Genomic DNA, 21,592 nt, shown 5'->3' with positions numbered 1-21,592 from the left:
CTCCGTATCCTGCATTCCTAGTCTCAGCAATAGTACAGTTATCTAAACAAAAATCTCAGTTTTTCCTTAACTTCCACCTGTTTCTCATTCCCTGTGTTTAACCATTTACAAAATTTTGTTTTCTGCCTCCTTACTATATCTCAAAATGATCAGATCCTATATTTATCTTCATCACTACCTGATTTTTAAAATTTTAATTACAGTATAATTAGCATACAGTGTTATATTAGCGTCAGGTGTACAATATAGTGACTCAGCAATTCTGTACATTACTCAGTGCACTCATCATAAGTGTACTTGTAATCCCCTATCACTACCTAATTTTTAAATCACTGCCTTATTTTTAATGACTTAATTTAAAGATTTATTTCAGCAGAGAGCTCTTTCCGTAACTGTGTTCCACAGTGTTCGTTCCATAAGGTGTTAAATGGTATTCTACAAAATATCAGTTTGAGAAATGGCCAAATAAGTTTGAGGAATGTGGCATACCACCATTCTTATCTTGGCAATTCACAATGAACACAAAGCACGAAAACCCTGCAGAAAAACAGTTTGCTTGTTTAGCATTCCCATTAGCCTCACCCTACTTTTTCTGGGGACAGAATTTAAATGTCTTGCTTCCATTGTAAAGATTGGGCCAAGGTTGTATAGTATGTGAGGTAAGGATCATACTCTTTTTTCTTCCAAGTATTCGTTTTTTCCTGTCAACATTTGTTGAATAATCTCTCCTTTCCCTGCTTGTTTATGGGTCTTCCTTTATTATATATTAAATTCCTAAATATCTTGGGGTCTGTTTTAGAGCTGACATTTGGGTTTTTTTATTTATTTTTTTAAGATAGGGCATCTATTGGTATTTTTGATGGAAATCCATCTGAACATAGAACGCATCATCTTTGATAGCTAAAGCCATGCCATCATATATCCGAGTAACAGATATGAACTCTATAGTAATAAAATTGAGGCCAGGTGAGTCCTCAACCATGAAGCCTGTTGAAGAAATTTTTACACTGGGTAGGAAGGAAGTCAGACTTGAAGGGGTATTCAAAGTGTTTTGGTAATTGGCTACATCAGTAGCAGTTTAAATGAGCAAGGGCTCTATTCCTCCCACCCCTCTTTTCCAGTCAACAAAAGTGATGGTGTTTAACAACCTAAGGTTAGTCAAGACTCAGTTTTTAGTCAGATATACTTAGAAACCTGTTCATACTTATCTTCCTTTGTAATGCTCTGGTTTCAGGAGGCAATTTAGTAAAATCACACCTGAACTACTTAAGATTATAGAATTAATCACATCTTTTTTTTTTTTTATTGTGTCATTCTTTATTTTAAGAATATTTTCAGGGGTGGCCCAGTTGGTTGAGCATTTGACTCTTGGTTTTGGCTCAGGTCATGATCTCAGGCTCATGAGATCAAACTCCATGTGGGGCTCTTCACTCAGTGGGGAGTCTGCTCGAGATTCTCTGTCCCTCTGCCTTTCCCGCTCATGCTTGCGCTCTCTCTCCCTGTCTCTCTCAAATAAATAAATATGTAAAAATTTATTTTCAGACATTAAAACATAACCATAATGTTATAATCACACCAAAATAAAACATGATCATCAAGAATTCAACCAGTATTCATATTTTCCCACGTATCTCATAAAAGTATTTTTAACTGCTAGCTTGGTCACTTTTTATATTTGAGGAATTAAAATAATTACTCAAATGATTTATCCTGAAATAATAGCCCAAATTAGAAGTAATAATAACAATTTTGACTTTATTTTTTTTTCCTTTTCTACTTGAACAACATTCTTAATATATTACATCAGTTTGATGTAATATAATTACATGCCTAGATTACATCAATTTTTCTATAAGTCTCTATATACATGGATCCTTTTTTTGTGGTCAAGTGGTCTTAAGAGACTTCTGGAATAAGCCTGACGTTTTTCCATTTTGAGATTTGTTGCTTCTTTCATCATGCTTATGGAATTTTTGTTTATCTTTGCAATACAAGAACTTTACCTACATACAGCCAGTTTTGCTTATTCATTAGTATTTACTTGCTGGTACATGATAAGTACTTTGATACAAAGATTTAGTTTTGATTTTCATTTTTCAGAAAAATATTTTATGATCTATTTGAATATTTGTCTGTTTTTCTTTTCTATTTTACTTCTGTTCGGGAATACCTATTATAATTGCAAGTCCTCTGTTTATTTGGCATATATATTTTTTTCTCAAACGCTCTTTAAAAAAATTCATTATTGAAGAATAATTAACATACAGTGTTATATTAGTTTCAGGGGTACAAGATATTGATTCAGCGATTCTATACATTACTCAACACTCACTATGATAAGCGTCACCATACAGTATTATTACATTATTGACTATATACCCTATGTTGTACTTTTCATTTCCAAATCATATTTTATCTTGAGTTGTAATTTTTAACTGATATAATTATCCTGTCCTAGAATGAGTAGTGACCAGGTGAATATCTTTTTACATGGCTGTGAGGCTAATACAGTTTGTTTTGTTTTGTTTTTTGTGCTCACATTGATTAACCTATTTTGGACACCTAGAACCCATACTTTTTGTAGATGATGCTATGGTCCCTTTCAATTCTATGATTCTATGATACAGCATATATGGAAATGTCCTAGTTTCCTTGGGGGAAAGAAGAAAGTTAAGAAACAGCAAACACAGACATATTTTTGTATCTAAAAGAATATCTGGGTAGAGAAACTCTAAAATGTTCCTAGTGGTTATAGATGCATGGTGGAACTTTGCTATGTGTCTTCTGTTCCCCAGATCCATCCTGCACCCTGTGCTGGACCCTGGGGAATGACCAGTAGAGACTATAACTATGGGCTTGCTCCCCTAACTTCTGGTTTCTGGTTGGGTTCAGCCAATGGAGAGTCCTAGGGAGTTGGGGGGAGGTGGTACTGAGATATTGATTCCCCAGCCACTTATTTCCAGAATTGCCTTGCGCTGGCCCATTCCCTCCACAGAAGGTCACTGCTCTTCTCCAGGAGAGCTTCTCCATTTGACTCCTGGGTTCTAGTAACCACTACCTCCCTTTGCCCTTTGATACCTGTGGTGATAACAGCCCCACTCTTCCTAGCCCCGTCACTATCTCTGGTGATTTCCCTTGATCCTTCTTTAAGGTAGTAGATTGTTGACTGACTAGTCTGCTGTCAACATTAGGATCTAGGTGCTTGCTTAAAGAAATGCTGGTTGCTGTCAGTTATTTCTTGGCTAAATGGATGTGCACTTACTTTTTGTTTTTAGATCCAAGAGTTGAAGACTGGTTCCTCATGTCCTCACCTCTGCCACAAACCATCATCCTGGGACTCTATGTCTATTTTGTCACTTCTCTAGGACCAAAGCTCATGGAGAATCGAAAGCCCTTTGAACTCAAGAAAGCGATGATAACATACAATTTTTCCATAGTTCTCTTTTCTGTGTATATGTGTTACGAGGCAAGTGTCTTCAGTATTCCTAATGGGAGTATTTTGCCTGAATCTTCCTGTTTTTCTGTCATTATGTTTCTTGTTATGATTATAATGGTAACTCTGAAATTTAAGGAATTTTAGAAATTTAGCTTAAATTTTTGCCAAAAAATTGTTATGTATAGACGTGATATTGACCTATTTAGAGGACCTCAGTATAGTCTACCTCACAAGTAGTGAGAAAAGTTAACATTAAGTCCAGGAACTTGCACGTAGTTAATAGATGATTGAATGAATCCGTGTAGCTTTAAGGCAACTCATACATGTAGAAATTAAGTACTTACTCAAAGTAACATAGCTGGTTATTGAAGGACTGATTTTTGAATCCAGGTCTGTCTGACGTTGGGAGCTTATCTTGACTCTGTAATGAGTTATCATCCTCATCATGGGAACCTCAGATGAGCTGTAAGATTGTTTAGGTTGGGTTTAGCTGAGCCTTGAGGGGACAGAGAATTTAAACTCATACAAAGCAGTAGGTGAGGGAGCCTGTCCCTTAATTGTCAGTAAGAGAGATGGGGTTCTTCCAGGACCCAAGAGTAGACTCATGGATTCTCTCTCACCTACTGTACTGTTAACAACCTTCGCCCAGCCTCACTTACCTGCTTTTCTAGGATTCCTTGCTGCTTTTCCAATACTGGCTTGGCTTCCTCATCTTCTACTATTTATTTTCTTCTTTGCAACATAGCTTGTGCTTCCTCATAACTGGAACTCTCGAGGGCCCACCATGACCCCTCTGGCCCCTCTTGACACTCTGACCTTTCCACATGCATCCCTCCAACTTGATTCCTGCTGCAAAGCCACCTGAATAAGTCACCTTATGTGTGCTGTAGCCTCATGTCTCACTGGCCTCGTTCAAGTCTGGACTAACCTTGCTACCTTCTATTTCTTCTATTTTATTACCAAAATTAACTACAAGCTATCTTACTGTCCCTTCTGGATCATGAGTAACTGAAAGGGAAGGAGTAACAGAGGTGGGGAGCAGAAAAAATACATGCTTTTACCAAGTTATGACAGAGAGGAAATAGCCTGTTGGACAGTGTTAAGTGCAGACCTAGAAGCCGGGAGACCAGGGGCTAATTAGTGCCAGTTATGCTACTAACCAGCTGCCTGATTTTTGAGCAAGTTACTTAACCTCTGGGCCTTAGTTCTCCCATTATATAGAGTCATGATTAAACCAAATTATTTCTCACGTCCCTTTATGCTCCATGTCTGACTATGTCATTCAGTGTATGTCCCCAAATATGTTTCTCAGGAAGGAATTTAATTATAGCCAGTAAGTTTGTGTTCCTGTTTTAGCAAATACAATGTAAAAGAAGTTTTGAAAATATCTGAATGTAGCCATTTCTGTCTCTCATTAATCACTCATACTAGAGTTACTTGTATACCAATGTTGGGGTTTATTGCCTGCCAAATATAAATTATTGCTCGTTCTTCTTGATAACCTGAAATATAGAAATGTTAAGAGCTTCATAGACTATTAGAATGTTCTTAAAATTAATATCGGGGAAGCGCTAATTTCCACTCTCTCTTTAAACAAAGAGTTTTGGCAGCCGGTCAGCATGTCATCTCCAGGACACTGAACACATCACATGGTTTATTGGATAGAGCACAATTGCAGTAGAAATACAGAGGAAACACCTCTACTTACGAATGTTAGGGAAAATATGAGCAAGGTGGAAGGGAAGTACATCAGACTAAAGGAACCCACATTCCTTATCATATAGCGATGGCTAGTTACTTGACACTAGTCAGACATTAATGAAGAGAGACTCTTGAAGATCTCACAGAAGGCCATGTCACAGAGCTTCTCTTGTTCAGCTCTGTCCTTATATGGGGTAGGGTAAAGTGGAGAACCCATCATCCCAGTTAAGTAAGGGGACTTTTGGTTTTACTTGCAGCAGTCAGTAGAGAGTCTGAATAGAAGAGAATATGACGCTCACTGACAGATCAGGATTTTGTAGAATTAAATATTTTTCTACTACATTCCCTTGTCCCTTTGAGAAATATCTGTTGACTTGTTTTTGTAAGTCATTTTTCTTACCCATGAAATATGTTTTATACTTTTCTGAATCTTAAGATAATCTTTTTAAAGATTTCATCATTTACCAAGTTAACAGTGGGATTAAACATCTTGTGATTCACGCTAGGAGCTAATATCAGGGACGGATGGTGTGATTTTGAATACCACAGTGTAAACAGTTGTTCTTTCTTCTTTTGCTTCTTTTTGTTTTTGACCATTAAAATATCATTCTGATAAGCCGCATAAATTTTTGCTTTTAAAATTAATTTATGGTAAAGCTTTTATTTTAGCTTTAATAGTAATTAAAAATAGACATTTGAACTGTGCACTAATGGCAGAAAATGATGTAAACCATTATACTGAGAAAGAAGACACTCCGAGGAAGATGTTGGCACTTGTGAGAAGAGGATGTCAGAGAAGAGCTGATCATATTGTCAGAACACTCAGTTAAGCCAACCATTTAATATATACATTAATTTAAAATTAGAACGCTTAGCTTTTCATTTTCAGATACTGTTTTATTCTTCTTTTTATTTTTTTTGAAATTTTTATTTGAATCAAATACTGTTTTAAAAGAAGAACTTCCCACCATCATACTAAAAGAATGTCAATATAATCTTTGAATTAAGGTTCAGATAAAAACAATAGGCTTTTTCTTCTCACCACTAGTCTAAGGTCACTTTGTGGGTGTGCTGGAATTAAGGCATGCCAGATTGTGCTCTTATTGTTAACATTTTCATCTCTTACTTGTCATGTGAATCCAAACTGAACTAATCTCTGAGTCTTGTGTTTAATCAATCTTGATTTTAAGAGCCATAGACTACCACTTCACATTATAAGCACTAGCCAAGGACAGGAAAACCCAGTTGTAGCAGCCATCTAATAGTACAGTGAGGAATTTTGGTTTGCACATTCATTTACTGAAGGGTGGAGGTTAGAAATTACCAGAAAAGACTGTTTTCAGACTGTTATTCCCTTCAGAGTACACAAACATATTCGTGAGCATATATACATATATATATGTTTTTTATATATATATATGTATATATATATATGCACCTGCCAGTATTTGCTATTTAATCTAACCACTCCTAGTGTTTTATTCTCTACTGTATTAGAATAATCATCCTAAGAAATGGACATTTGAGTCAGAACACAGTTGATATAAATAATATATGACTGTATGATTTTGAAAATTCTTGTTGCTTTATCAAGCGAGTTCCCAGTTTGTAATTATTCTGGCCTGCCTTTTCTTCTGCACTGCATACTGAATCAGCTGAGATTGTGGTAAAGAGACACAATCAAAAGTACCATTGTTGTAGCTGTTGAGCAAATTCTTCCTTCTTTAATATACATGTGCTCTCTTACAGTTTGTGATGTCTGGCTGGGGTACAGGTTATTCACTTCGATGCGAAATTGTTGACTACTCACAGTCACCTTCAGCATTGAGGGTGAGTCTTTTTGGAAAAACTTGTAACTCAAATATTAAAACTTTTTAGACTGTTTTATTAACACTTAATGTGAACTCAGAAGAAATAAATGACTCAATTACCAAATTATATGGACTGAGAGAAAAAAAAACTAAAAATTATCAGAATGAATAAGTCAGGTGCATAGTTTTCTGTTAAATGAAAATTGGTGCTTTTATTTTTTAATTTCCTGGATTTAAAAATAAATTCATATCTGGTTCCTCAAAAAATTAAAAATAGAATTACCATATGATCTGTCAATTCCATCTGGATATATACCTGGAAGTATTGAAAACAGGGACTCAAAGAGATACTTGTACACCCATATTCATAGCAGCATTATTCATAATAGCCAAAAAGTAGAGGCAACCCAAATGTCCACAGACAGATGAACAGATAAAGAAAATGTGGTATATCCATACAATGGAATATTATCCAGCCTTAGCAAGGAAGGAAATTCTGACATGGGCTGTAGCATGGATGAGCCTTGAGGACATTATGCTAAGTGAAATCATCCAGGCACAAAAAGACAAATACTGTATGATTCTATTATATGAGGTACCTGGAATAGTCAGATTCAGGGACAGAAAGTAAAATGGTAGTTGTCAGGGGCTGGTGGGAAAGGGAGATCAAGAGTTATTGTTTAATAGGCACAGAGTCTCACTTTTGCAAGATGAAAGGAGTTCAACGGATGGGTGGTGGTGATGGTTGCACAGCAATGTGAATGTACTAAATACCACCAAACTGAATGCTTAGAGATGGTTAAGATGGTAAATTGGGTTATGTATATTTTGCCAAAATTAAAAAGATAAAAATTTGCTCCATATAAAAAAATAAAATAAATTTGTATCTATGTGTTTCTGCAGATGGCACGCACCTGCTGGCTTTATTACTTCTCCAAATTTATTGAGTTATTAGATACTGTGAGTATGTGGTCACCACACTTGGTAAATGTTTGATGTTTCAGTAGAAGCAATAAACTGCTAGAGTTCAGTTGTTTGATAACGCTGGTTATCTCTCCACTTGAGGCAGACCTCCTATTATCTTTTACCTTTTATTATCAGAAATTTTAGAGAGTAGATAGGATAAGCATTTTTTTTCAGTCTTTTGCAAACTCCAGAAGGTTTTCTTATGTACCTACCCCCTGACGAAGATAAGCATGTGACTGTCACATACACTGCAAAACTGTGCTTCTTTATGGTGGTGGGTGACAGGTATTTAGGGAAGCAAGTTCATGAAGCAAAGAGCAGAGAACATTCTACCTTGGGCTCTTTTGGTATAAACCAAAGCACTATGTCATCCATATTCGTCTAAGAGGGTAAGTGCTTCAAAATTCGTAAACTTACATTAGGATATTATCCCTGGGATATCAGTAGTTTTGGTAATATCAAAACTATCTCTAGCTGCCTTTCTGAAGTTTATACTTACTACATCTTCTCTCTTCCAACTAAGATCCTGTTGAGGATCGACTCTGAATTTGGGTGACAGGCTCTGGGAGAAGCAGGTGCCATGGATTAGGATCCTTGATGAGAGGGGACAACTGTGTCCTTCTGTTTCCAGAGTAGCTTTGGAAAGGGGGCATGTAGGTCTCAGTTATCTGGAACCAGTTCTGGGTCTAAGAAAAGTGTGTTCTCTCTTCAGGATACATATTACAATTACATATTACAGAATACATATTTCTTCTCTTTTTTATTTTTATTTTATAATTTAAATTCAATCGATTAACATATAACATATTACTAGTTTCAGAGGTAGAGGTCAGTGACAAAGTACATATTTCTTGTAGCAAATCTCAACATGCTTCACCTTCTCAGCTGAATAATTGCATAATGTTAGAATTGGAAAGGACTTTAGTGAGCATAGAATACAGTGGTTCTCAAACTTGGGCTTGCCTTAGAATCACCTGTGTGAAACACACACAGATGCCTGGACCCCACCCCTAAAGTTTCTGTTGCAGTGTGTTGGGCTCAAGAAGTTGCATTTCTTTTAAGTTCTCAGGTGATGTTATTGCTGTTGGTCCAGGGTCCACACTTGGACACCCCTGCTGTAGTTCAGTGCTTCTCAGCCTTCATGGTGCAGGAGCATTAACTGCATTAGGAAGAAACCCAAAAACCTGGGCCCCACCTCCAGAGATTTGGTACCAGGTGGTCTACAGTTAGAGACTAGGCATGGCTATTTTTATAAAGCTTCTTGGACATTGTAATATGCAGCCAGGGTTGTGAACCACTGATCTGGTCCAAAACAATTGAAGCCAGAAAGGTAAGTAACTCACCCAGAGGAATGCCACTACTGCCTGGGACCGGGACCCCAGATAGTTAGTTTGGGGCTTTTTCATTGCATCATGCTGCCGTCTTCCATGTGCATAAGCAAATGCATTTTGGCTTCATTGTTTCTGCTTTGCATGTTCTCATTTCCAGGTTCCACAAGGAAACTGATGCTACCTCTATGTACTTCCCTAAACCACATTTCTCAAATACTATTATGGATACTTTTGTTTGTGGTGCTCTGCTTAGTCCTATATTTAGAAGTCTGACTCATCACTGGTATTCTGAATTTTGAATATTTTTTGAACACTTAATTCTGCTTTTGAATTTTTTTTTGGAAAAAATTTCCCCCTGCAAAAGCCTTCCTGTTCTCCTCTTTGTTTGTTTGTAGGGTTTCTGCAAACCATGGGTACATTCAGTCTGGATGGTGCCTTTGTTGCCTTTCTCCTTTTTCTAGGCTGCATTTTTCCCCCTATCCTATTTTTCCATATCCCCTCAAGTTTTTCCCTTTTCATCTTTTTTTAGTAATAATATGCTTACTTTTGCTTTGTTGCAAGTCCTCTTTTCAGTTTGCTTAATCCCTCATCTAAATTAGTAGGATGTCTTAGAGAGCAATATAGAATAGTTTCTGTCCTAAGAATTGAGACTCTGCTTTCCCACATACTTCAAAATCTACATGGATGTTTTCCTACCAGTAACATTTCTTTCAATATTTGGCTATGTTCCTCACCTTCCATTTTTGATTTTCAAATCTGCATACATTTTCCTTAACACCTTTTTATTGATTCTCCCATGACTAGTCATCATACCTAAGTTCTTTCATACTAATTAGCTTTTTAGCTGCCGCTTGGAGAATCAGCTGCTCTATGAGCATTCTCTAAGGCAGCCCTTTCAATGCAAATTATGGTGTAAAATAGTTTGTACTTTGCAAATATTTTTGTAGATAAATCAGTAGATCAGTCATTGCATGATTTTCTATGAACTTGATTTTTTTAAAATTATTTCAGATCTTTTTTGTTCTGCGTAAGAAAAATAGCCAAGTGACTTTCCTGCATGTCTTCCATCATACCATCATGCCATGGACCTGGTGGTTTGGAGTCAAATTTGCCGCAGGTAGCCAAGGGAGAGTTGGGATCATGTGTTATAAACGATTACATTTCTGTATGTTGTAAACACAAATTCTGTCCTTAAATGTGATTTAGAAGAAACTCAAAACATCAAAGGATGACTTTGATCGAACTTCCGACTTTCATTATTACCTGAAACATAAATGTAAGACTTTATCCTAGATCCCTCCCCCACCCTTCATTCTTTAGATACACATGACTTTTGGGTACAGCCTTCTACCCATATCCTGTAGTTGTTTGGTTTGGATTTTACTCTCTTCCTGTATAGTTCTATTAAATATTATTAAATAAACAAACAATAAACAACTAAAATGGTAGAAGCCTTAGTTTTATAGAAATATAGTTAGATATCTATAACTTACAGCTTTCCAGGAAGTTAGAATGTTTATCTTAAGTTCCAGTCGTCTTTGCATTCAAAATTCCAATAACTGATATCCCCTACCAATTCTTTAAAGATGTGTCAAATTGTGGTTGAAGGATATTGTTTTGATATTTTTTGAAGTCAAAACTGGTTTAAATCAAAAGCTTGGCAGAGAGCCTCTTTTGCTCGTTTGGTTTTGGTTTATGCCTCTGAACATCTAGAATCGGAAAAAACAGGTTAAGCAATTTTACCCTATCATAACGTGTTAAATAAATGATGTCTCCAAGGACATATACTTATTAGCAGAAGTTGGTTGGGAAATTTTTTTTATCGAGTTTAAGAAGTCTAAATTTAAGAAGTCTCTGAGTAGATCTGCAGCCCATGTTAGACAAAGCTTTAAAATTTCTGTGAATAGCTCATTTCTATTAGGTATTCTGACTTTGTAGTACGAAAAAGAGAAACCACAATTGAGGAATTCTTGTTTGAGTTTTATAGTCTCTAGGCATGGGGGAAAAATCTTCATGTCTCAGAGCATGAGAGGGCATGAATAAGCCATTGGCATGAGATACCAGAACCTGGAGGAGCCAGGAGGACTGTCCCCACTGTGGCCTATGGGCATCAGATTTTCCAGTATGTGAGGTGTTTTCTTTCCCCAGATTGGCATTTTTATGTCATGGATTTTTAAAAAATAAATGTCATTGGTTTTTCTTATAATGTATGTTAATGTAAAAATGTAGCTCACATTATGAGAAGATAGTCTCATCTGTGTCCATTTTATAAATTAAGGATAGCGATTATTTATCTCCATTATTTTACTTCTCTTTATATGTTTTTTTTCTCTCACATCAGTTCTCTGTATAGTGATATTCATTGACATCTTATTTGTGTTGGCCAAAAATTGGAAAATACCTAACCATCCATTAATAAGATGGTTATGAATTCTTGTGTATATATAATTGTGAAATGCAAATGATACTGAGAGACATTTAGCTCATCTTCTCTTTTAAGCAGTTTGACTCCAAAATTATCAGAAATAGGTGTCTATTCTATTTTAAAGTATGCTAGAAAAAGTTCTTTCACACTCTTATAATTTATTTATTCAGATTTCTTCTCTGAGACCAAATATTACATCACAACACTGAAAAATAAATATAAATAGGAAAAAGATTGGGAGGTAATACCCCAAAATACAGTGATTTAGAGGTACTAACACAAAAAGTGCGTTCTCTCTCCATCTTTAGCCTCTCTGCATTTTCTAACTTTTCTGTATTTGAATAGCTGTAAGTTCTATAATGGGGAAAATGAAGTTTATTTGAAGAATAAAGTTGAGCACTTTTGTAATGCCTATCTTTGAGCCCATTGATAGTCTGGCTTCCATTTTCAAACAAGCATTGCTTTCAATAATGAAAATTTAAACATGAAATTCCTTGGTTTTTTAATGTTACCCTGTTTATGGACATCAGACACTTTGTGGCAGGTTCATTGTCCACACCTTAATCCCCCTGCTGCTTTACAAAACGTAAATACTTTCTTCTTTCTTATACGTCCCATGAGTTGGCATTTCTGTTCAGTCTTGCATGTGAAATCTGGTAGATACTTGTACACCTAATATCTATTTAGTGACAAGTACAGCAATAAGAGCTGAGATATTTCCAGAAATGTGGTCTAGCATTGGCTTCCATTCCTAGAATGAAACTGTCCGGTTTACACTGTTCTTTCAAAGACTTGAGCACAACTGATCTCTGTCTAGTATTTAATTTCCTGTTTGCCTGTTGTGCAATTCTCCGGCATAAAAAGTATTCCAACTTTTCTTTGGAATATGATGCAGATGTTTCTCTGGCAGGTTTTTATATTCATTATGCACATACTCCCTTCCAGAGATAAGGAGAATTGTGATAATTACCCAGGTGATTCTTTTATTTCTCTAAAAAGGAATAAAATGAAATGGCACTAATTACAACTCATTCCAAGATGTTAGCTTTGCAAAACTATTGTTGTAAAGAAGAAAGCAAGCTTAGAAAATACTTTATTAGGAAAGCCTTACAAAGAAGATGTGGAAAACATTGCTAATTAAAATGTGACTGTTCTATGAATGAACTTATTAACAGATCTGAAAAAATAATCATAACTAGACGAAATCAGCAAGTTAATTTTATTTGATAGCTGATTTTGATTAGTAATCCCTACTAAACCCTGTTAGCTACACTAGTGCTTTGTTAAATTCCTGTCCATAGGATCCTCATTTTAGGACATTTAAATAATAAAAGATTCTGGATGGAAAATAGTCTTCTACCAAAAAATGGGACAAGTATCTTAGTGAGAAAAGCTCTGATGTAGTTTGTGTCCTCTGTGTTTATATAATCACAAGACACAAATGGACATGAGAGGTATTTGGCTTATGCTGCTGTTAAGCAGCTTAACTCCTGGGGCGCCTGGGTGGCAGAGCGGTTAAGCGTCTGCCTTCGGCTCAGGGCGTGATCCCGGCATTGTGGGATCGAGCCCCACATCAGGCTCCTCTGCTAGGAGCCTGCTTCTTCCTCTCCCACTCCCCCTGCGTGTTCCCTCTCTCGCTGGCTGTCTCTATCTCTGTCAAATAAATAAATAAAATCTTAAAAAAAAAAAAAGCAGCTTAACTCCTAAACTATCAGAAATAGACAACTACTATATTTTTAAATCAACCTAGAAAATGTGTTTTCACACCACTATAATTTATTTATTCAAGTTTCTTTTGGGAAAAAAGACTAATCCAAATGTAAATAGTAAAAGGTGGGAGGTTGTTAATAAGCTTCATTAATTCAGTTTCTTCTGACTTGAAATTTGTGATAATTGGCTGCAATTTTATTTATTCTACTGAGAGAAAGTTTATGAAGCACAGTATAGCATAAATGAGACATTGGGGGAATATTTAAATTACTCAAAAATAATTATTTCAAACAGGTTATTTTAAAGGCATACTTTAGCAGTGGTAGTGTCTAGAAGTATCTGGAATTTTTGCAATTATGAATGATTATTAAAATGTAATTAGTTTCTGTTATGCAACAATTTTTATTTTGCTTTAAACTTTCTATAATACATAGTGTTTATGAATTTAGTCCCTTTTCTAACGTAATTTTTCCACATTTGTGGGGTTTCACTTTATTTCTGTAATTAAAGAATACTGAAATAAAGAAAGTAGAATATTTTGGAGAAGAATTTAAATCCGAGGTCAGCATCACTAAGCTGAATCAGGCTGTACATGAAGAATGCAGCTTCTTCCAGATTGTGCCTCTTAGGAAAGATGCTAAGGAAGAGTGTTTTGGTTTTTCCCCCTGCTATCAGCTAGTCACCTTGCTACCCCTTCCACTGTGCTACAGGTCAGATAAAGACAGTTGAAATGATCTTTGCTTCTGTTGCCCCAGGGTTCTTTGCTTCTACTCTAAATTGAATGTGATCAGTAGGAGACGTAGTGGCTGGAAGAGGAAAATCAAGATAGGAGGACACAATTGATAATAATCAAATGGAAGCCGTAAACAAAGATGGCTTAACAATTAATAAAGGTTTATTTTGGAAAAACAATACTTGTTTTTAAATAATTAAAGCAAACTTAGCACAGCCTACTAATGAAAGCCAGTGTTTACTGCCAAAGTTTTATAGCACAAGAGAACGTATTGTGATACATTCATACAGTGCAATGCTGTACTACTGAACAGCAGTAAGAAAGCAAACTACTAATACAGCAACATAGATAAATTTTAAAAATATTATGTTGATTGGAAGAAAGTAGGCCTACAAAATTATCCTGTATAATTCTATTTATATGAAGTTTAATATCAGGCAAACTAATAGTTGATGACAGAAGTCAGCATAAAGGTCACGTTGAGAGGGGTATATTCTTGGAAGGGGTATGTAGGAACCATACGTGATGTTGGAAATGTTCTATATTGTGACTTTGATGGATGGCTATGTGGGTGTATACCTGCATACACAATCATCACTTAAGATTAGTGCATTTGTGTACTTTATATATGTCAACCCTCACTAAAAAGAGGAATCTGATCACTATTATTAAGCATCTACCATTAAAAAACTCAACTTAGTTTGTTAAAGTGAACCCAAACCAAAAGACCATCTTAAGGTTAAGATATAACAATAAGTAAAGGCATTCTAATTTATTTTTGGAGATTTGCATCTTATATTTTACTGAATGAATGTGTTATCCAGCTCCCTCTGATTGGGTAGCTGTTTAACAATATTGATGTCGTGTATGTTTTTCTTTCTACTAAAATTAAAGAAATAGTTACTCTAAAATCTCAGTTCAGACAAAAATGAATCTCATTTTAAGGAACATTGCCCCCATTTTACAATAATTTTATTTTCCAGGTGGTTTGGGAACATTCCATGCCTTTCTAAATACAGCTGTACACGTAGTCATGTATTCCTACTATGGGCTGTCTGCACTGGGGCCAGCCTTCCAGAAGTATCTGTGGTGGAAAAAATATTTGACATCATTACAGCTTGTGAGTAATTCATTTTCTTTAAAACCAGACATTAAACTAGAGTCATTTCTCTTTCCCATGAATCAGAATACTAACTAAAGAACAAAAGCTACAGAACAATAGGAATATAGAGTGTGTGGCCCCTGTATTGCATCCCATCATTATCTTTTCCATGTTATTTAAACTTTTGGCAAGAACTGTGTTGAAAACAAAGTGTATTTGGCAGCCAAGAGGCTCAGACAGTTAAGCCAGAATGTGTATCTTTAGGCCATCTTTATACTATTTTATGCTTTTATATAAAATAAATATATTTATGATCAAGATAATCTCACAGTTATTTGAACTGCAGCAGGCATAATATTAAATTAGAAGTTAGAAATTCCATATTCTAGATCTAAATGACTTTGACGGAGGGAACGTAACTGAGGGCATTATGCGTCTTCCTGTATGCCTGCCTCTAAGTCTGTTTTTCCTCCAAATGGTAAACATATATGCAGATGAAAAAGGTAGGGGGACGGTATATTGCATATATTGACAAAATTGACAATGCTCTAAATAATCAAGTGTAAGGAAGTAGTGAAATAAATTATTTTAATTCCTACTTAGCGATATTATGAAATCAAGAAAATTATTCACAGTTGCTTTCTTTTTAAGTATTTTTTCTGATTGTAAAGTAACATGTGCTCATCGCCAAGAAATTAGAACATCTAATTAACCAAAGAGAAAGAAGAATAGGCATAATTCCACATACATGTGTATACCTGTTGCATGATTTGCATTATACCGCATGGACAATTTTGTATTGGGCTTTTTTTTTTACTTACCTACTCTTAAATGTTGTAAAAACTTTTTAATAATGTGGCAAAATACTAAAATAGAAGAAAGAATAGATATTTATTATTATCTCGAACATGTTGGTTATACACAAACATGCCTGTGTCGGATATTGAAGGTGTCACTGAGGCTTCCAAAGGTGTCATCTTCCTGTCTGCAAAATGAGAGAAGTAAGTGTGGTTACTGCACAAGAATGTCATAGAAGTTTCTTAAGATAATGCAAGGAAAGTTGAGGATGATCATAAAAGAAACTGTGAAAAGCTTAACTATGGTTATAACTGGAAGATTATAGGTAATTGTTATTTATTTTTATTTATGGAATTTTACTTTTCTAACATTCCCGCAGAGCACATGTTGCCTTTTAATCAGAAGAAGAAAGATATGCAAAAAATCTGGACATTAGCCTGGGAAGTGTTCCTCTTAAGACTGTGTAGAATGTTCTGGAACAAAGAGCCCTTGAGTATCACGAGAAGGGTCATCAGTACTGTGTTACTCCTTACAGAGTCTCTGCTGCCATTGGCAGGATATATTTTTATCCCGATCTAAGTGTGGGTGACAAGTGGCAGATACCAGGACTCAGGGATGCTTTGGCTCCTACAGAATTGCTGGGGCTCTAATTAGAATGTTTGTGTTTCCCCAAAATTGAAATACCTCATCTAACCACAAGACAGAATATTTGAAATTGAGACTCTTCTAGAAAATTAAGCTGTAAGATAGTGGTCCCATGTGTATTTCATCAAGTCAAGGACTCAAGACAGAGACTTGCCAGGACAACCTGCTCTGATGGTTCTTTCTCTGGGGACGAAAGGGCTGCTGCACCGCACAGCTCCCGGGCCATTTACGTAGGGCTGCTGGAGTTGTAGAGTTGGGCAGGACTGAATAGTGGTTCCCCATTCCCGTCTGGATTTTGACACTGTCCCACCCACTCTCACATCCACAGAGGCTAGACTGAAAGATAAAATTCCCTACCCAACAGTAGCCTAGCTGTGGTTGCAGACTGTTTAAGCATAAGCAGCCAAAGAATGCATTAAATGATTGCTCCTTTGTGACTTCGTACCTGAATAATATTTCTCATTCTTTCATCTGTTAGGCCCAGTTCATTATTGTCACCATCCACATAGGCCAGTTCTTTTTCATGGAAGATTGCAAGTACCAGTTTCCGGTCTTTCTGTACATCATTATGAGTTATGGGTGCATCTTTCTGCTGCTCTTTCTCCATTTCTGGTACCGTGCTTACACCAAAGGCCAGCGGCTGCCCAAAACTGTGAAAAATAGAACCTGCAAAAACAAAGATCACTGAAATGCAAGCACGACATGAATCTGTGACTGAGACTGGTATCTTACTTTCCTTGACAATCAAGAGCTATTTCCATGTGAAGTGCATTTTGTATATTTTTCAAAACCAAGAGCTTGTATTTTTATGATAAGTTATTGGGGTTTCTGATATTTGAGAGCCCAAAGCTCCCAGATAACAGAGTCTAATTAGAGCCTAAAGCAGGCAGTTTTTCAGCTGCTTTTAAACCTAATCGTAAGGTTTTATTTAATACATTTTGTTATAGCGAAAGGAGGATATGAAACAGTATAGTACTTTTCAAAGAAGTCCAGTACAGATGAAAAATATCATCAGATATTTTGACCGTGGACAGAGATCCATGCCGTACTATAGATTCCTTCTGCCAGCTCTGAAAACCTCTAACTGGGGGTTCTGGCTTTGTTGCTTGTTGATTATATTCAGAGACACTATATTTACTCCAAAGTTAAATTCCCATTCTAAAGAGCTAACACTGGTGAACATGAAGTGAATTTTTGATAAGTTGTCATTTAACATCACTAACAATAATTTTTAATGGATCTCTCGTGTAGCCACCACTAGTTTTGCTGATAAGACTTTCCTACAACACTTTCGTTGTATATACTGTCTAAAAGTAACAATTTTGGGGGTTAGTACATTGATGCACTTGACACTAAGGTTAAGTTACTATGCTGAAAACAAGATGATTTGTTCTGTGGCTTAACAAGCACTGTGCTATTACGGTTTTGCAGTTAACTTTGTATATTTCTGGAAAGAGGCGAAATTTGTCAATGGAAAAAGTACTCTGTAGTTCAGTGGGAAAAATCTGTTGTCTGTTGTATTATAATGTCACTCTCTCATATTGTCATGGCTTAAAGGATTATCTTGTTAAATATGTATTGGTTAGATATGTAAATGTTCATATCATTAGCTCACTGCAGGTACCCTTGAATCGTAAATGATTTCAGACCTCCCATTATACACAGTTTCCAGAGATGTGTTAGAATCATTTGTGAAGCAACTGGAGGAAAATGGTGGCACAGAAATTCACCAGGGACTATTTAGTTACGTAAAGGTCTCTTAGTAAAGAGAGAGAGAGAACCTATTTAATAGTCGTTATAGATACACTGCATGGAAAAACATACCCAGAATTATAAATTAATTAATAGCCTGGATTTCTTTTTTTCAAACCTATAAACTATATAATGAAGACCTGAAATTCATTTTGCCTACTTTTGTTTTTCCATAATTACTGCTTTCTAAAATTCTCTTGTTCTCACATTTTCTTGTTGGCAAACTGAAACTATTGGTCAATAGAGTTTTGTCCCAGAAACAATGATATTTAGACATTTCTGAATTTTCCCCTTTTCTTTCTTGTTATATTTCTACTTGATTTTGAAGGACTGCTTATGCTTATATGACTTTAAACAATTAGTACTTATGGGTCTCCGTTATGTAACAGACAGTGATAGCATTGTCCATCAAAGCCTGAGTGTTTCCTCACTGTAAACTCCTGTAGTTCAATGTGTCACCCTAGGCATTTAATCTATACCATGGCCTTTTCTCTCACACTTACCAGATTTATAAGGTTATTTGCTTTTAAGTGACCTTTACTGATTTTACTTGCTTACAATACGAGAAGATGAGGGTTGATAAATGGGGGAAAGATCTTATTTTTCTCAAATAAAGAAAAGAAAGCAGAAAGAGCTAAAAGAACAGCAGTCAAAATTTATTTCCCCAAGGGTCTCAGGGTTCCTATACTCTTTTCCTGTTTCGGCTCTTCACATCTAATCTGCGCTAAAAGGAGACAGTGTTGTGGGTGCTGTTACACAATGCACATGATTTCCAAAGACCGAAGTAGGGTAAAGACCAAAAGGAAGCACAAAGAGATGAAACAGGAGAGTTTGGTTTTCACAATACTTTCTGTCCTGCATTGTACAACCTCTCCTAACCTTACTGTAGTCTTTACAATGTCTGACCTGCCTCTGAACTAACATCAGCGTGTGTTGCAACCATGTTCTAAATTATGTGAATAAAAGTGGAGAGCTGGAATATTACATGAAAAGAAATCACAACTAGCAGAAGTATCCTTCATATAAACGTCATTAGATCAAAATGCATATCACTGGATGTAGGATGTGCATGGACAGTATTTTATTAAAGGGCTCTATGGGTCACATAGAGTTTCTATTGGGGTTTCATCCACTTTTCAGGACTTTTTGCCTTTGGGTTTGCTTACCTAACAATTAAAGAGACCAGTTACAAAATCTGGTTTACAACATGAAGTTCTATGAATCCTTGAAACCTATGTCTACTATAAATAAATACAAATACAAAATTTTAAGTATCTATGGAACATTGCCAGTTTACAGTCTTAATTGAGTTGAATTCTTAATTGAGTGGACTACATTGTTACCTAAATTATAAAATTATGAGTTTATGCTTCCTCAGTTGTCTCTTATTTCTGTTAAATTTTTAAAGACTATGGAAAACTCTGTGGATTTTGTCAAAGTGTGTGTGCGTGTGTGTGTGTGATAAATTTGTGGTAGTATGGGTGTATGTGTGTCTTTTATTTTGGAATAAACTGCTTATGTTTGCATGGGTAGGTGGTTTTAATCCTGAAAACTCATTTAACCAAAGCATTTTACACATTTGTTGCACATTGATATATTGAGAGCCCCTGCTAGATATTAGAGTGATACAAAGATGCCTCAGACATAGTTGGGCCTCCTGAAACTTACAGACTGACAGAGGAAGTTATGTAACAGGGCAGCTCGGTGTCATATGAGTGGAAGTTCTGTCACTTAGACAGCAGGGAAGGCTCTATGAAGGAATTAGAACTTGTGTGTTTAAGATGTACAGAACTTCAAAATGGGTGGTGGGTTAGTGGGCAAGGTGTAAGTGAAAAGAGATAACAAATCAAGGTCTAGGAAAAGGAAAGTTTAGGGAATGGCCAATAGACCAAATTAGAGAAAGGCCTCCTGCAGTTGATACAGAGAGATGAGACCAGAAGGGGAAGTGGCCTCAGACCTTGGAGGCACTTGGCTTTGGCATCTGGGCTTGATTCTGCAGGAAATTGAAAGCATTCAGTGGCTTTGAAGGAGGTGAGGTTTGATCTAAGTAGTACCTTAAGAGTCATCTGGTGGGGTGGGATGGCGGCTTTAGACACTTAACGGCAGAGCTAAATTGGTTGATTAAGGATGAGTAAAGGAGAGCCAGTGTGTGTGCCCAGAAAGAAAGATGGATGTGAGAAAGCTTTGGAAGGGAGACTCTCATCTAGACTGACCATGGATAGGATGGCTAGCAGTGTCCAACGAAGCCGTGGGGTAGTGTGGAAAGTGGGCTGAATCTAAAGCCATGAGACATGGATATTAAATAACAGGTGACCTTGGACAAGCCAGTTAACCTCTCTCAGCTTCTGTTTCTTCATCTATAAAATGAGAACAATAGTACAAGCTTTCCTTGCTGGATTGTTCTGTGGCTTAAATGAAATAATGTATTTCATTGTAGTGATTGGTAAAAATATGGACATACACACAGAGAATACAGACTCAGCAGATTTAAATGGGGAGGAAAATGTGGGTCCCTAGCTCAAAAGAGAGCAAAGTTTATGGTTCTCTCTACTTTAGGTGGAGTAAGATATGTGATGATTGCAGAGGGGATGGGATAAATGGATTGAGAGAATTTTTTTTTTCTTTTAAAGAAGCAGCATAAACATATTTATTCTAGGAAGAATATTCTTTGAAGAGTAAAAAAGTTGCATAAACTGCGGGAGATGGATGTGCTTAGGGATAGACACAATTCAAATATTTCCCAGCCTCTAGCAGAGCCCTGTTTAGGCTGGAGACCATACATTTGTAGTGATCCCAATATGCATAATTTTGTTAGGCCCATAATCATGTGGGCATGGAGAAGACTTGCATTGACCAAGGTGAGGATTTGCAAGGAAAATGCAGCGGGACAAGGGAGGACGTTGAGAACACCAGCAAGACTGGGTGCAGTGATGCATTGTGGGAGCTGAGACTGAGACTCTCAAAGGACAATGGTTCTTACTGAGCTCCTTATATTTCTCATGCAATGAGATCCTCACAATATTCCTACAAGAGAGATATAATGAGGTGGCTACAGATAAGGAAATTGATGCTTACACCATTTACATAAATTTTGACCAAGATCAGGAAGTTATTAGCTGTTAGAACTGGGTGTCAAACCAACTTTCTTTTGATTTCAAAGCTCTTACTTTTAACCAACATGC

At 36.3% G+C, this 21,592-nt stretch overlaps 1 protein-coding gene across 1 annotated transcript in view; it reads left to right on the top strand.

The window, feature by feature from the left end:
- Positions 1–20,124, top strand: part of ELOVL7 (ELOVL fatty acid elongase 7) — a 79,229-nt gene extending 59,105 nt beyond the window's left edge. The window contains exons 3-8 of the mRNA XM_034656264.1: positions 3,276–3,466; positions 6,887–6,967; positions 7,852–7,908; positions 10,257–10,362; positions 15,097–15,233; positions 17,137–20,124. Of these exons, the coding sequence (XP_034512155.1) occupies positions 3,276–3,466; positions 6,887–6,967; positions 7,852–7,908; positions 10,257–10,362; positions 15,097–15,233; positions 17,137–17,346 (782 nt within the window). The 3' untranslated portion in view covers positions 17,347–20,124. The remainder of the gene's footprint in view (positions 1–3,275; positions 3,467–6,886; positions 6,968–7,851; positions 7,909–10,256; positions 10,363–15,096; positions 15,234–17,136) is intronic.
- Positions 20,125–21,592: the final 1,468 nt, after the last annotated feature.

The sequence above is a fragment of the Ailuropoda melanoleuca genome, chromosome 3 (assembly GCF_002007445.2).
Source record: "Ailuropoda melanoleuca isolate Jingjing chromosome 3, ASM200744v2, whole genome shotgun sequence".
Lineage (NCBI taxonomy): Eukaryota > Metazoa > Chordata > Mammalia > Carnivora > Ursidae > Ailuropoda > Ailuropoda melanoleuca.
Note: the sequence above shows the minus strand (reverse complement) of the source record. Positions and strands in the feature narration are given on the sequence as shown.